This window comes from Orcinus orca, chromosome 8 (genome assembly GCF_937001465.1).
Source record: "Orcinus orca chromosome 8, mOrcOrc1.1, whole genome shotgun sequence".
Taxonomy (NCBI): domain Eukaryota; kingdom Metazoa; phylum Chordata; class Mammalia; order Artiodactyla; family Delphinidae; genus Orcinus; species Orcinus orca.
Window position 1 is genome coordinate 38,178,213 of NC_064566.1, and position 17,054 is coordinate 38,195,266.

General features: G+C 49.9%; 1 protein-coding gene across 4 annotated transcripts in view; it reads left to right on the plus strand.

Annotated features, from left to right (window-relative positions):
- SERGEF (secretion regulating guanine nucleotide exchange factor) overlaps positions 1–14,815 on the plus strand; it is a 218,441-nt gene extending 203,626 nt beyond the window's left edge. For 3 of the 4 annotated variants that reach the window (XM_049712851.1, XM_004285535.4, XM_049712853.1), the window contains one exon: positions 14,449–14,815. In XM_049712851.1, the coding sequence (XP_049568808.1) occupies positions 14,449–14,792 (344 nt within the window). In that variant the 3' untranslated portion in view covers positions 14,793–14,815. The remainder of the gene's footprint in view (positions 1–14,448) is intronic. The other variant, XM_049712861.1, reaches the window with a different exon arrangement.
- The last annotated feature ends 2,239 nt before the right edge of the window (positions 14,816–17,054 follow it).

Sequence of the window (17,054 nt, forward strand, 5' to 3'; positions counted from 1 at the left end):
CCAAGAGCCAAGCTTTGGATTTCCTTCTGAGCTGGGGTGCCACTGGAGGATTTGCACCCTGGGGACACATGCCTGGCTTCAGCCTTAGAGCCTCCAGCCCCCTTGTCTGGGAATGGAATCTGTCACCTGGGACCGAGCCCACAGGAGGCTGAGTAGCCCCTGCTGGGGACGTGAACAGTCACACAGGCAGGGAGCCCAGCGACACTTGCCAGGCCTCCCCAGCTGCAGTTGTTTCTTCCAGACCAGGGCTAAAGGGTCTCTCGGAGCTGGCTACCTCCAGGCCCCCATGTCTGGGTGGCCTTACACTCCTCGGAGTTAGAAGGCATCCCAAAAAGAGTCTGGTGGCAGGGCTGCAGCATTCCCGGTGCCTGCACTCCATCCTCTGCGAGTGCCGCTTCTCCCGCTGACGCCCCGGCCCAGGGGAGGAGCCCTGTGCCTGTGTATCCCAGCCCAGCAGCCTGGCCGCTCTCCAGCCTGAGAGAAGAATGCTGCTTCCCACAGGACCAGTGGGAGAACTCGGGCTAGTGGGTTATAATTATCCAAAGTGCTAATTTTGTTTCAAATGTTATGTGTTTTTTATGAAGTAGGGACATTCACGAAAGAAATTTATATATTAGCCCATGTAGTATGCATTTGTCCCAGTCGTGCACTTCATTCAAGAAACTGGAATTCAGAGTGATAAAGGCACCATATATTGACCCCATCGAATCATAAGTGCACCGAGCTGCCCACTGCTCACCTGGTAGCTCCTGCCATTTGTTATTTCCATGGTTTCCCGCTTCTCACTCAGGTCATTCATTCATCTCTAATGAGTACTTCCATCTTAAAATGTCCAACACAGAACTCTTGATTTTCTCCCCAAGCCGACCCCTCCCCACAGGCTTCCTCACCTTGATAAACAGCCCGACTCTCCACCCATCGCTCAGGGAATCCATCTTGAACCCTTCTTTCACTTACTCCCTGTGAAATTCCATCGGCAGGTCCTACACGCCCTACTTCCAAAATAGATTGTAAATCCAGTTGTTTCTCTGTCCCCACTGCCACCAGCCCACTCCAAGCACCACCCAGTCCTGCCTGGCCTGGTCCTCTGCAGTGCAGGGCCTCCTGAACCATCTCCCTCTATTTTGTCCTTCACCAAGTGGCCTTTTCAAATGTAAGTCAGACCTGATCACCCACTGCTTAAAACCCTCCAGTGGCTCCTCAGCCTCCCCACAAAACACTCCTGGCCTCCCCCCAGCCTTCCCGAGGCCCTGCCTTCCCTTCACGCGGAGGCCTGCCTCTCCCCTGGCTCTTGGCCCCAGACCCTACTGGCCTCCTGCCTGTTCCTGGAACCGGCAAAACTTCCCACTTCAGGCCTTTCTGTTTGTCGTTTCCTCTGCCTGGAAAGCCCGCCCTCCAGGTGATTGTACGGCTGGCTCTTCCTCAACTTTCAGGTCACAGTTCAGAGGCCACCTTACCGGAGAGAACTTCCTACGACCTGTCCTTCTAATCATATCACTCTGTTTTGGTTTCTTCCTAACTCTTATCGCTAGCCACACGCTGATGATTTGTATGTCTGCTTGCTCGTTGGTCCCTCGTTAGAACGTAAGCCCCTTGAGGACAGGAGCCTTGGGCCTTGGTCTCTGCTCTACCCCTCCCACTAGAGCTGTGCTTGAACCTTACGGGCACTCTGTAACTGTTCATCCACTCACTTATTCATTCACCTCTGGTACATAAAACCAGAGATAAATAGGTGGAGCACAGAAGCATTTTAGGGCCATTAAACTATAATGATGGATAACATGTCTTTATACATTTGTTCAAACCCATAGAATGTACTACACCAAGAGTGACCCCTAATGTACACCATGGGCTTTGGGTCATAATGATGTGTCACTGTAGGTTCACTGATTGTAACAAATGTACTGCTCAAGTAGGGGCTGTTGATAGCGGGGAGGCTGTGAATGAGTGGAGGCAGGAACCTTTCTGTACTTTCTGCCTAATTTTTCTGTGAACCTAAAACTGCTCTAAAAAGTAACATTTTTTAAAAGAAAACAATGCATTAATATAAATTGAAAGTATTAATTCCTTAGTTGTTTCCTATTTTGTACTATAATTTTTTTAATGTCATGAAGTTCAATAAAAGTTGACTGTCTGGAAAAAAAAAAGATAAATAAGAGACAGACTCTATCCCCAAGGGGGTTTGGTCCTTTTGAAGAATCAGCCGCTGCCTTTCTGGGCGTACATTTTCCAGGGCACCCGTCTCCCTGCGCTATCACAGTGGGATGGGTGGCCACCTCCTAACCTAGCATTTGTACTGTGTAGGAGCTGTGTAGCAAGTGGATTGGGCTAAATTGCGCACAGCACCCAACCCAGAGCATACACTCAGAAGGTATTTATGAAGTGATTGGAAAGCATAGGAAGAATTCCTTCTCAGGTTTGTGTCATCCAGTGGCTTCTCAGTGGACTCTAGTGCTCTAACCTCCTAATCTGCATGTGGTTTCTTCTGGACCTGCTGCTGGGTTCCAGAACAGACCTTCTTACACCCACCCCCATTACTGCTTTAGCTCCCAGCCTCCTCTCCTGCACACGGGTTGTTCCCAAACAGGTGTGGGAAGAACAGTGTCGAGAGGGTCTGCTGTGACCAGGCTCCAGGAACAGCAGCAGGCCGGCTTCTCCGGGCCCCAGAGCTGCATTGTGCCCCTGCCCCTCTGCTGGTGCCCCTCAGAGATATTTGTTGCAGACATCTTGAAATTTCCGGTCAGGTCCAAACACCAGCACCCAGGCCAGGCTGCAAGGAAACATAGTACAGCAGCTCCTGCAGAAACAGTTTAGTGCTGGACATGGGCTATGGGGAGAGTCAACGGACTTGGACTCCAACACGGCTAATGTGGCTTCAGGCTAAACTGATACAGGCAGCCTCTGGGACCAGGTGTGCATCTAGATAGAGCCCTTGGCCAGTTTGGGGAATGTACTTCTAGAGGGATGATGACAACTTGGAACCTACCAAGAGGAGGGGGCCCTGACTGGCCATGGAGGCGGGCCACCAGGTTATACAGAGGGATGATATATCACCCGAGTTAAGAAGTCTAAGAGGATAGGAGAGCCATGTGCAAAACACTTAAAGGGGTTAAACTCCACAGGTGCCATGCTGTGCCCTTACTGCTCCATCGCCAGAGCCAGACCCCTGCTGGCAGCACCAGACTCCACCTCAGGCCCGCTTGTTCACAGCCTCGCCCTGGAGCCACATCCCAGGGCATGCGCCTCCTCTGGGACCTCTCCCAGAGTCTGTTTTTTCATGAATAGAGTGTGATCAAAATACCTCCTTCCCAGGGCTGCTCTGTTAAATGAGATGGGTCACGCAGAGCCCTTAGCACAGTACATGGTCATAGTAGGCCCTCGAGAGCCTGAGTTGCCTTTTCTGTTCCTTCTCCCAGTGCAGCCAAGAAGCCCAGAAAGCTAGCAGTTCTGACAGAGAACACAGAATTCAGAAAGACAGTCTGTGGGGAGGAGTTCAGTTGTTTATAAAACAGGCCAACACGTTTCCACCTCGTAAGTTCTAAATCCATCATCCCTAGCTCCCTAAATCTAAGAATAGTCACCCAGTGGAGCCAACGTGCCGCAGCACGCTCTCTCCGCAGGTGACCGCGGCCGCGCAGCCACAGCAGCCTCAGCGCCTCCTCCTGCGGTGGGAGTGGGGAGGGCTGGCCTCCGCCCCTCCCAGCTTGGCTGTTTCTGAACCTGTCTCAGATTCAGCTTTCTTTCCCTTCCAGATCCTTCCTCACTGGGCTGTTTTAACCATCAAACCTCAGTGATACAAAGGGGGAGATAGCAGTGGGAAGGTGTGTAGGGGGGGACCTTTGGTGAGATGCTGCCCCACTTCTGGGCCTCAGTTTCCTCTTATGTAAAGGGATAGAGAACTACTGAGAGAACTGAACAACGTTTTAAGCTACAAGAAGTTCTAGAGCAGTCCCAGCCTTGCAGCCTCAGAACGAGACCTCTGAGGGCAAACCCATCAATTCAACCCGTTTTTATTTATCCTCTGAGCCGGGGCCGCTCCTCTGTCAGGTCTGAGGGAGCCAGCCTGAGGACCTGGGTGTGTGGCCCCCTCTTCTGCTCTTCTGCCTACACCTTCCTTCTCTCTCTCTCCCTCATACGCATCCATACCCACCACACCGCCGCACAAATTCGCCGGGCTCAGAAGGGCATTTGCTCTGTCTCATCCCAGAATCTGCCCACTGTTAGGAATGCCCTCGCCAGCTGGGGGCTCAGGACCTCTGGCGCAGGCCACCTGCCACTCTCCAGGGTGGCCTTCCAGTCCTTACGGCGTTCTTCCTGATGGTGAGCAGAAATCAGCCTGCCCGTGGCTTCTCCTCCCCACATCTGTGGACTCTCCTTTAGCCTCTGGGAGAGAAGAAGACAGCTCTGTGCTCTTGGTAGCCATTCATTCATTTGTGTGTTCATTCATTCAAACAACAGGTATTAGTACTCATGAACTGTTAGTACAGTTTCAGGTGCTGAGAAATGGTAGCAAACAAAGAGTCCTGCTCTCAAAGAGCTTGTGTTCTGGTCAGGAGAGAGATAATAAATAACCACTTAAAAATATAAAGAAAAATAAAGCAAGTGAGGAGACAGAGATGGGGTGGGACGTAGATTGCTACTTCATATAGAGTTGTCAGGGAAGGCCTCTCAGATAAGGTGACATTTGAACAAATACATGACAACACGAGGGAGTGAACCTGTGGACATCAGGACAAGAGCATTCCGACTGCAGGAACGGCAAACGCAAAGGCCCTGAGGCCAGTACTGTTTGAAGAACAGGAAGGAAGTCAGTGTAGCTATGGTGACGTCAGCAAGGTGGAACTTGACAGGACATGAGGTCCAGGAGTAGGCCAGCTGTTGTTTATCTGAGTCAGAGGAGAAGCCATTGGAGGATTCTGAGCAGAGCAGTGCCATGTCGACTTAGTGCCAGGTTTTAACAGGATCCCTCAGGTTTTGTGTAGAGAATACAACAGAAGCAGCAGAGCGGGCAGGTAGAAAGCCCTTGCAGGAGTGCCAGTGTGAGGTGATGGGCTGGTGAGAAGTGGCCAGATTCCAGCTGTGTTTAAAACATTACCTTCCTAAACCCCTCATCCTTTCTTACTCGGTGGATGGCCACAGCAACCTCTTTGGCCTCCTTGCCTTTAGCCCTCATCTCCCATCTCTTCCTCTCACCCCATTCTCAGTGCTGTCATGGATCCTTGTCTGGAAAGGACCCCAGGCCAGCCATCTTCTACTTAGCCTTCCCTGAGGCAACTTTGGCTACAATACCAAAATATCTCCAGAGTAACACTGGGGGCTAACAGCCCCACTTCCTGATTCTGGAATGGCTTCTTCCTGCTGCTTCAGATCCTGCCTCGAGGGCATCTTTGGCCCTGGAGAGTGATGGATGGTCTACTAATTGAAAGGGTCCTGCACTGACAGTGCCTCTTCCCTCAGACTGGCCCATTGGGACCATTGTCCTCACAGCCATTCTCTAGGCTGTTCTGTTGTAGGAGCTGCCCCTCTCTGGGCAGTGTAACCAGGGACAAAGACTCACAGCTCTCTGTTCTTGAGGCCGGTGGCCAGGAGGCAGCTCTGGTCACAGATCAGGGAATAAAGACAAGCAGCCAGGCACAGGACTGGAGTTGATCTCAGCATTATGTGTGTGTATACTCCTCCCTGCTGCTCTCCAGACAGAGCAGGGGGCTCAGAAAGACTGTGGGCAGGGGAACAGCCCAGAGGTATTCACTTCCACTCAGTAGCTCTATCCTGAGTGCCTGTACCATGTGCCTGAGGGCTGATTGGTGAGCGTGTCCTGCTCACAGCACCTGGCTCCCATCCCCAGCTCACAGTTACAAATAGAAACACCTCGAGATCCAGGAGGAGTGTGGTGTGTGTGCTAAGAGAGCTCTGGATATCTTAAGAGCTCAGAGGAAGTGAAATTAATAGCCTTCTAACAGCCCAGGAGGACCCAGCCCTACACCTGCCCACAGTTCACTCCTGCAGCAAACAGGATGCCATCAGGATCAATGAAGGCAGCTCAGAGTGAGCAAATGTCAGTGGGTACCCTCTATTTAAGACTGGTAAACTCTTATTCATCCTTCAAAACCCAGCTAAGAATTAACCCCTGGAACTTTCAGTGTCACCTGCCTCCCCTCCCAATAGAGTGTATCATCCTCTCTATGCTACCTCTGTCGGTTAGAAATACTGTTATTTTTTTGATCATCATCCTGTGTTATTGCTTTTTAAAATATATGAACACACAACAAAGAAAATCTCAGTTGCCCTTCCCCCATTTCTCCCTCTCTTCCTCAGAGACTATTCTCTGTTTGGGATGTATTCTTCAGGATCTATACATACAGAAATATATAGGGGCTTTGCATAAATTGAATCATACTCTCTATATTGTTCTGCAGCCTATTTTCTCTTAAAAATGTCTGCAATATCTTGCCATGTCAGGCCACAGAGTGCTACCTCATTATTTTTATTTTTATTTTTTTGCGGTACGCGGGCCTCTCGCTGTTGCGGCCCCTCCCACTGCGGAGCACAGGCTCCGGACGCACAGGCCCAGCGGCCATGGCCCACGGGCCCAGCCGCTCCGCGGCATGCGGGATCCTCCCGGACCGGGGCACGAACCCGCGTCCCCTTCATCGGCAGGTGGACTCCCAACCACTACACCACCAGGGAAGCCCTACTTCATTATTTTTAATAGCTGTATATTATTCAACAGTAGGGTCAAACTGTAGTTTCTTTACACACTCCTCTGTTGATGGGTATTTAGGGGTTTCCCCCCAGTCTTTCATGATTACAAACAATGCTACAGTAAACACCGTTGTGCCAGCCTCCTTGCGTACACATGCCATTGGTCCCTGTAATCGTCATTCCCCATGGCTGTCTACCCTAGTGGCCTGGGAGCCCCAGGGCAGAAACTGGATTTTCCTCTTCGGGGTGTTTTGTCCATACAGGGCCCAAGCCAGAAGAGGCGTCCACATGATGAGATAAATGGACTCATCTGAGCAAAATCACAACTGTGTGAAAGGCCTGGGTGAACTCAGGGAGCAGCAGCAAGCCCATGGGGCTGGAACAGAGGACAGAGCGGTGATGCGGCCAAGAGGGACAGGCTGCCCTGAGAGCCAGATTAGAGGCCCATTGTAGGTAGTGGGGAGACAGGAAATTGTTCATAGGAAGACCTAGTTCATGCTGTGTTTCAGCCTGGTTTCCCCCACCCAGGCCAGCTACCTCAGAAGAAACTAGCTTTTGTAATTGTCCAAGCGAGAGAGGACCAGAACCTGAACCTCTTCTTTCTGTCCTGAGGTTGCCACCTAGACCCAAAACACTTCAGAAGGCCTGAATTCCTTGCTCACAGCAGGACCTAGGGACCACCAATTACTGCCCAAAGGGTGGGATACTCATGAGCTTGGGCAGCTAGACACTCAGAAGTTTCTTCCAAATTTGCCCGGCTCCAAGGCCAGCTCCGTCCACACTGGCATTGACCACCTGCCCGAATCCAGAGACTTCCTCTGCGTGAGGCGCTCAGACCTCACCCCTCCTGTCTCTCTCTCTCTCTCTCTCTCTGCTTGGTGCCCGAGGTCCTTGTGAGGCCTTGTGAGGCCTAGGTCCTTGACAGGCAAGAGACAAGGTGAACCATTGGCTGCCTAACTTTTCGCACCATCCCGCCCTCCTCTCCACCCCACCAGATGCGGACGGGAGTGGGGTGCGGCAGGGCCTGCTGCAGCTGCCTCTGCCTCAGCCCCAGCGCTCACAAGGGCTCGGAGGGGTTTCTGCTCCTCCGCAGAGTGCTTCTCTCACCAGTTACAGCTCTGGCCTGCCATCACTGACCTTGTTCCTGTACAAGTGCGCCATGACTCTCTACCTTTTCTTCATTATCGAGGAACAGAGGTTTGGCTAGAGAGGACAATATATATTAACAGAAGAGGTTCTGGAGTCCTACTGCCTGGGTTTCAGTTCAGCTCTGCTTCTCACCAGCTATGTGACCCTGCACAGTTCATACCACCTCCCTGGTGTGTTAGGCTGTACCTCACAGTCTTGTTGTGAGGATTTAGTGAATTAATACGTATAAAGTGCTTATCACAGGGCCTGGCATACACTAAGTATTCGGTGACTTTGTTACCGTTTTGGAACTAGTGAAGGAGCCAGAGACTCAGGGGTCCTGGATCCTAGTCCTGACTAGGGCGGCCACATGACCATGGACCTCTCTGAGCCTAGTTTCCTCATCTGTAAAATGGAGGTAAGAACACCTCAGAGAGTTGCTGTGAGAATTAAGGTAACATTTATGTGAAACTGAGAAGCACCATCCCTAGGTTGTAGCCCTCATTTTCATGGTCAGAAATGGCAGCTAGAGCTCCAGCCATCACATCCACATTTCCAGTGACAGGATGGAGGAAGGGGCAAAGGGCACATGCCATCTGTCTTTGAAGGAAGGATCCCATAAGCTACTACAGAACATTTCAGCTCAAATCTCATTGGCCACGCCCTGCTGCAACAGAGGTTGGGAAATGTAGTCTCCATTCTGTGGTTCGGGGACAACCAGGAGTTTCTGTCACACATACTCAGGTGTTTGCCCCTCCTAGGCAAGACCCTCCAGCAGAAACGCTGCCGCCTTCCTAGAGTTGGGCTGCAGTCCCAGCACCATAAGGCCCTGTGAGGACCCAGGTTGCCAAGAAGCTCAAGCAGGTGCCACAAGACCTGAACAGATTTGGGTACTGTGTCCAGCCTGTGCTGGGGACCCTGCCAGCCCTGAGGTTCCGCTGCCTGCAGGGCTCTTAGGCTGACGCAAGTGTGGTGGGCCATGAGCTTTGTCACTTGTCACAACCTGCATCAACTCCACTTAGCCCTGTGAGCAAGGGCCCAAACTCTGAAGAGGCTAGGGAATCCCTCTGTAACTATGAGCTCTCCACCCAAGGCTCAGCCATGTGCCCCGGGGCCAGTAAAACAGATCTAGACCAATCAGACGGGATCTCAGTGTCCTCAAGAACCTGGCGAGTGCCGGGCACACTGCAGAGAGTCCTCTGTCATGCCAGGAATCATCATGAACTCACCTGTTTCGAAAACTGGGTGTCCCGTATTCCAGTTAGCTTAGGAAGAGGCTTATCATGGGCTGTCCTTCCTCTCACCTCTACATGAGAACAGCCTGCATAGTAGCATCTTGCTGAGTCCAGACGGCCTTTCCATCTTCACTGTGCCGCTGAATAGGTGGCCCTAAGTGAGGGTGAGGGACAGGGGGTGTGCTTGAAAGATATTCTAAAATGCTGGAGGAGCTCAGAACTGAAAAATGTCCTGTGTGAGTCCTGTTACTGGGATGGCCCATCTTTCATTCTCCGAGTTCAGCAGCCTGGTTTCTTTTATAGGAGGTTTGTTTAAAGTGTTGGGGAACCCCTGACTTGTCATTCCACCCTAGGCCTTCCCATCTGCTGGGAAGATTTGCCACCAGCATGGCCTTCCTTGCCTTTTCCTCCTTTCCCCATGGTCTGCTTCATACGTGGGTGTGAGCTGTCACCATGTGTCAGGCACTGTGCCAGGGCATTAAATGTACATCAGCACAGGCAGGCCTCCTCCTAGCAACCCTGTGAGGTAGCTGGGGACAGACGTACCATTGTCACACAGCTGTGTGGTGATGTGGGACCCAGGACAGCATAGCACAGTCCACAGTATGTATTATATATATACCAGGGGCTGACGGAGTACAACCCACGGGCCTGCTGTGTACGGCCTTGCGAGCTAAGAATGATTTTGAAAGGCTTGTGATAAAGAATAAGAATATGCAACAGAGACCGAATGAGACCATGGAACCTGAAGTATTTACTGTTTGCCTTCATAGAAGAACTCTGGCGAGCCCTGGTATAGAACATGCAGAGTTTAGCACAGATGCCGGAGCCACACTGTCTGGGTCTAGCGCCTCAGTTTCATTAACTATAAAATGAGAATAATCTATAAAACGTGGCTGCCTCACAAGGTTGTTAGAATTAAATGAGATAAAGAATATAAAGCACCTAACCTTGAGTCAGCTTCTTTGGAAGTACTGGGGGAAACTGTATCTGAGCCTTTGCCAGGCTTCTCAACCCAGTGGGCTACCCCGGCCCCAAACAGGCTTCCTTAGAGCGTTTCCTTTGGCAGGAGGAGAGGGACCTGCCAGCTGCCCGTTGTGCCGCGTCCTGCTGGTAGGTCAGCGCTGGCTTCCTCCCACCCCCATTCCTGCTGACCGTCAGCTGGTGCCACTCACCAGGGCTGGGCGCAAAGCCCATGCCAGGTGCCGAGCTAGGCCCGCAGGTACCAAGCCTGTTCCATTCTCCACCTCATGCCTCAGATCCACCTGGCTGAAACTCCTGCTTAACTGCAGGACTTGTGGCCTGGGGTTCATCCTCTCTGTGTGCATTTCCTCATTCATGTGCCAAACAGGCAGACATCTGTGTTTCCCCAAGCCCAAGCTTTTGGCTAATGATTGCCTTCCTACCAGGGAAAAGGAAAGAGAAGGGTAATCCTGGGCCAGCCAGCCTCCCTCTGTGAAGGAGCGGTCTGCAAAACAGATTTTCAGTGGTTAATGAGTGAAATGTAAAGATGTGTTAAGAAACTCAGATCATTGAAAAAAATCAGAAGAGTATTTTCTGATCTGGATAGGGATAGGCTTTCAGTTCTTACAAACTATGGAAGAAATGATAAGATAAAAAAACAAGAAATTGTACTACCTAGAACCATAAAATTTATGTTTTACATCAAAAGACCTAAAACAAAATTTTAAATCAAACTGAGAAAAAATAGTTATGCCAGATATGGCATAGAATTAATATTCTTAAAATAAAAATCTTTAAAACAATAAGGCTCTTGAGAACAACAACAACAGCAAATTTTCATTTAGTACAGTAGTGCCCCCTTATCCGCAGTGTTGCTTTCAGTGGTTTCAGTTACCCCACTGTCAACCACAGTCAGACAATATTAAGTGGAAAATTCCAGCAATAAACAACTCTTTGAAATTGTGTGCCATTCCAAGTAGTGTAATGAAATCTTGCTCTGTTGTGCTCCATCCCACCCAGGATGTAAATCAGCCCTTTGTCCAGCCCATCCACACTGTACGTGCTACATGCCCATGAGTATAGGAAAAAACAGTATACATAGAATTTGGTACTCTCCATGGTTTCAGGCATCCACTGGGGGTCTTGGAAAGTGTCCCCTGCACAAAAGGGTGGACTACTATACTATGTATTTTATATATACTTGCTCATTTAATCCTTATAAATGAATAAATATTTATAACCTTTATGATAAAGGTACTATTATTATCCCCATTTAACAGATGAGGGGACTGAGGCTCAGAGAAGCTAAGTAACTTGCCCAAGGTCACAGCTAATAAATGGAGAAGATGGGATTGAACCCAGGCCATCTGGATCTTAGGTCTGAGCACTTAAACTCTTCTATATGAAACAGGAAAAATGTATTAAGCAGACAATACACAAAAGAGGAAATTCAAATATGTGAGGAAAATAAGAATTACTTTTCAATTTCTGTGGGAATCAGAAAAGTACAAATAAAAATAATGAGATACCGTTTTTGTCTTCAAATTAGAAAAGGTTCTTAAATACTATAATAACTAATGAATACTGGCAATGCCGGAGTGATACAGAGAGTCCCACAGACTGTTGTAGTTGTATTCAAGTGGCCTTTCTGCAAAGTATTCTGGCAGTACTCAAAACAAGACTCAGGAATCTCAAAAATGTCCATACCATTTGACCAGGAATTCCCATTCTAAGAATCTAATTTGAGAAAATAGAGATGTAGACAAAGATTCACGCACAAAGATGTTCATAGAAATGTTATACAAAATAATGAAAAATTAGAAACAGCCTATCTATCTGATAATGGGATACAGGTTAAGGAAATTGTTTAATCTCCATAATGGGCAATTAGGCAGTCATTTTACATAAATCTGGACAACAAAAGAGACCATAAACAAAGTGAAGAGACACCACAGACTCCTGGGAGAGGACACTTGCAATGCTTATAACAATTACATAAACAAAAGAATATACAAAGAATACTTATAAATCAGTAAGAAAAAGGCAAACAAAGAGCAAAACAGGCAAAGAATGTAAACACGCAATTCATAGAAAAAGCAATTTAGGGCTAGTAACATAAAGACATGCTCCATCTCACTAGTAGTCAAGAAAATGCAAATTAATCACATGTACTTAATCAGAATAGCAAGAGTCTAAAGGCAAAGATAGAGGGAAACGAATTCATATCCGTTGCTGATGGGACCATAAATGATGGGTCTACAGCCATGGTGGAGAGCTGTTTGGCCACACCTGGTAAATGTGAACATGTGATTCCGCCACAATCACACTTCTAGGGATCAATGTGCACAAACACCAATTTGTACAAGGCTACGTGTTCCAGGATGTTCACTGCAGTGTTGTTTATAGTAGCAACAGTAGTAATAGTATTGTAGTAAAATATTATGGTATATTATATATTGTAATATATAATGTGTAATAAAGTAGCAACAATTATCATCATTAAAGAACTGTCCATCAGAAGGGAAATGGATGAGTAGAATATGATTTATGCATAATGGGATATGTACTATACACAGTTAAAATAAATGAACTAAATCTGTAACTATCAGCTCAGAGAGATTTCAAAAACAATGGTATAAAGAGCAAGTCATAACAGAAGACACATATTTGAATGACACTACTTATGTAAATCTTTAAAACAAACTAAAATTTTTATATAATATTTAAGGACACATACACGTAGAAAAATATAAAACAAGCATGCAAGTAACGTACACCAACTTCAAACAGTGGTTACTTCCAGGAAGGAGGGAATGGATGGAGGGCCAAGGATGGGAGGTGGGTCTTAAACTGTATCTTTATAACTGATTTATTTTTTTAAAGGTTGAAGCAAATATGGCAAAATGGTAACTAATGTTCTGAATCTGATTGAGGAATATGTCTTTCTGTTAAATTATTTTTTGTACTTTTCTGCATATTGAGCTTTTTCAAAATTTCAAACAAATTATTTTTAATTTACTTTTTGAACAATTCCCAAGTTCTGTGGAGAAATGCTTGTGTTATTAAGGCATAAAAACAACACAATATATACACAAATATTTACAAGTTTCACAAATTGAAAGTTTGAAAGAGATACCTAAAATATTCATAGCAGTGGGCGAGATTCTAGAAGTCTGCTTTTCTTTACACCTACCCATATTTTTCTTTTTTTTCCCCTTTTTACCATGAAGATGTATTACTTCTATATCCAGAAAAAAAAAATTTTTTTAAACAACTACAGAAAAGTGTGAGCGAGTTTAGTTAGGGTCCAAAACCCAGGAAGAGGTGCTGTGATGGGGTGGGAGCATCACAGGCTGTCAGACCTGTGCTCGAATGCTGGCTTGGAGGTTGGCCGTAGGACTCTGAGTTCTTCAATCTTTGATCTAGTCAGCAAACCCCTGTTGAGCCGCAGCTGGGGACCAGGCGCTGTGCTGGAGACAGGGCAGTGAGCAGAACATATGCGTTCCTTCTCTCACTGTAGGGCAGACAGTCTAGTGAGGAGGGGATAGTAGACACATCACCACCCAGACCATCCATCCGCTGCCTGTGAGGGAAAGTACAAGGGCAATGACAGGAATCCAAGCTGATCGGGTGCCGGGGAATCTGGCCTCTGAGCGTGATTCAAACAGATTCTGGAGGATGGGGGTTGTGGAGCCCAGCAAAGCCAGGACTCGGAGGGAAAGGCCGGCCCCACAGGGCATATTTCAGGGACTGAAGGAAGGCAGGGGTTCTGGCATGCAGTGGGGCGGGGAGAGTTGTGCAGGGGGACCCCAGCAGGCTGGTCCGGAGCCAGATCACTCAGGGCCTCACAGGCGAGGAAAGGCCTTTAAGGGTGGGGGAACTCAGTGAAGGGTTGAAGCAGGGGGGTGACCTGGTTAGATCTGCATCCTCAGAGATTGTTTTGATGCTCTTTGAAGATCAGAGTTGCTGGCGAGCAGCCCAGTTAGTTAGTTGGCTACTGGTGTGGCCCAGATGAGGGAAAATGGGGTTGGGATCAGGGTGATGGCAGTGGAGATGGAGAGGTGTGGAAGGATTTGAGAGACTTTCGGAGGCAGAATTGGCAGGTCTAGGATTGTGTGTGTGTGTTCGTGGTGGGGGGAGATGCAGGTGTGGGGGTGGGAGGTGGCACTGAGGGAGGGGCCACGGAGGAGAGCCAGGTTTGGGACCTGAATGGTTGTGGGCTGGTGGGAGTGAAGAAAAGAGCAGACTTAGGAGGGCAGGGGAGGAAGCAGAGATGGCGAGCGGGCCCCCAGGTGTGGCTGAGCTTTGGTTTCTTCCTGCGTAAACTGGGGGTTTGCGGTGACACCTGTGCCCCCAGGGTGAGTGTTTCGGCCCTGTTCCCCAGAACCACGTCTACAGCAGTCTCATCTCTCCCTCGCAGGCGGGACGTGTTACTCTTGGGGCTGGAACGAACACGGCATGTGCGGGGACGGCACCGAAGCCAACGTCTGGGCCCCAAAGCCCGTGCCAGCTCTGCGGTCATTGTCGGGACTCCGCGTGGGCTGTGGGGCCGGCCACTCCCTGGCCCTCTGCCAGCGGCCAGCCCTCCCTGCCCTGGGCCAGCGCCCCAGGGACACTGATCCTTTCCCAGATGCCACCAAGGAAGCCGGATCTCAAGAAGCCATGGACCAAGAGAGAAACTGGAAAGACAGACATGCAGAAGCTTCTCCCCAAAGCCAATCTGACAGGTTCAGAAATGGGGGGCTTGTGACAGAGACCCTTTAATAAAGCAACTTTACCCACCCAAAGTGTCCCCAGAGAAATGCTTTGTCAGGTTGCGGTGTTGGCCTGTGAAGGATTCAGGAGGCACTCTGGGTGGGCTGACCAGACGGGAACGATAGGAGCCCCGTGTCTGGGCTCAAGGAATGGACATCCTTTCTGCCCAGCATGTGAGAATGAGGGTTCAGTCCTCACCCAAGGACATGGGAAGCAGAGGAAGGCTCCAGCCTGTCCCTAGCTGGTGAGGACAGAAAGCCCAGCTCTGTCCCCAGTGGTTGTTTTGCCCCAGCAGGCTTTGATTCAGCAAGACAAAGGTTCCTATAGGCCATGCTTAGGGCAGCCACAAGCCTCTCCTGGGGTCTCATTCTCAGCACCCAGAGCATGTAGTTTGCTGGTTCAAGGATATCGAGGAACCCTGATCAGGTGGCTGGTTACTTGGACAGGAAGGAGTTCTTGTCTTGGTGACCAGGACTAAGGGAGAAGGCTCTGGAGGGAGGGTGGGGGGTGGAGGAAGTATAGATGAGTAAGTGGAGGAAGAGACAAAACTTCTGGAAAGACCGGGCAGAGGAGATCCCTGGGACAAACAAAGGAATCTAGAACCAATGAAACTCCCAAGATCAATGTCTTCATCTGAGCCAGGAAGGACTCTGGAGCTAGTCTGTGTGACTGGAATTGCCAAGCTGTAGTTTCGGGTGAGGGACAGACACAGCGTGGGAAGGGGGTTCTGCAGGGAAAGACCCTGACCCCTGACATCTGCCCCCAGGTCCTGGCCTCTGCAGGAGGAGGGCCCTCACATGAAATGGGGAGCATGCCAGACCCCAGGCCTCAGGCTTCCCCGGGTGGCAGCTATGGCTCTGGGGGACATAGCAGCTTTCTCTCTGCTGTGGCTGGCAGCAGGCCTTTGGCCAGAGGGCCTCAGAAAGTGGCTTTCCCCAGAGGACTGAGTAGCAGTGTCTCCAGCTAGCCAGCCAGGGTTGTGGCGTGTCCCACACCACCTCCCTCTGACTCAGGAGAGCGTTTGGATCTGGGAGCACTAGGCTCCAAGGGCTTGAGGATGTTATGAAACCGCAGGACACCACAGCTGGAGGACCTGTAATGACCTTCCAGCCTGGTGGCCGTCAAACTGCATTCTAGAACCCTAGCAGTCTCCTGAGACTGACAGCATTCTCCTGAGAACTCAGTGGCCACCTTGTGGGCTGTGGGGAAACGAAGGCCAAGTAGACAGAGGTCTGGGTCCCCCCCCCACCTTATTCACAGTAGCCTCATTTCAATCTACACTGTATAACAGGCTTCACGTAAGATTTCACTTGACAAAGGGGTCCTTGAGAAAGTTTTAAAACCACTGATCTTATCCAACGTTTTCATTGTTCATGTGGGAAAACAGAGGCCTAAAAAGGGGAAGGGACCATGTCAAGGCCATACACCTCACTCCTGGCCCAGGGTCCTGATTGGGAGGTGACCCATCCAGGGCCTCGAGCCAGACAAGGGGGGCAGACAAGGGGTGGCCCTGGGACCAGTGGGGGTTCGACTCGGGAAACTGGGGATTAGGGCCATCCTGAGCTCCCCAGGCCTGCACCTAGAGACCACCCACGGCCACTGGCTGACCTTGAACACCAGCACGTGGAGTCCTCTCCCAGTATCGTACCCTAGAAACATCGCTGCCCTGGCCAGCAAAGCCCTTTGTCCCCCCACCTCCCAGAACCAGCAGAGGCCAGTACAGCCCTAAAGCCCTTCCAGAATGGAAGGAAGGACGTCTCTGTGCACTCTGAGCTGCTCTTGCCAAGGTGACCCAGCCTTCAGAGATGGAGTAATTGGATGGCCCAGAGATGACCCAGAGTGGAGCAAGTCCACCATTACTGGCCACCACCCACTGTCCTACAGACCGGGTGGTCTGCACTGGAAGGCCACCCCACGTGGGTAAGTCCTCAGGCCCATACCTCCCAGACAGGGTTTACGCTCCCGAGGAGCGCACACTCTCGCTGCACGGCCGTGCAGAGTTCCCCCTACCTCTTTCAGCACTTGCTGGGAGAAACCCAAATCCCAAGTCCTCTGCTGCTGAGCTCTAATGCCCCTCCCAAGGCTTCCCTATGGGCACAAGAAAGTGTCTCGGGGCTCCTTCCCAGCCTAAAACAGGGTGGGGTGGTGCCTCAGCCCTAAATCTCGGAGCCTTGCTCGGAACCTGAGCCAGACCCTTCTTAGAAGCATGTGGAACCCAGCTAATCCATGCGTGCAAGAGTGAATGGCTCTTGGCACCGATGACACCACAGA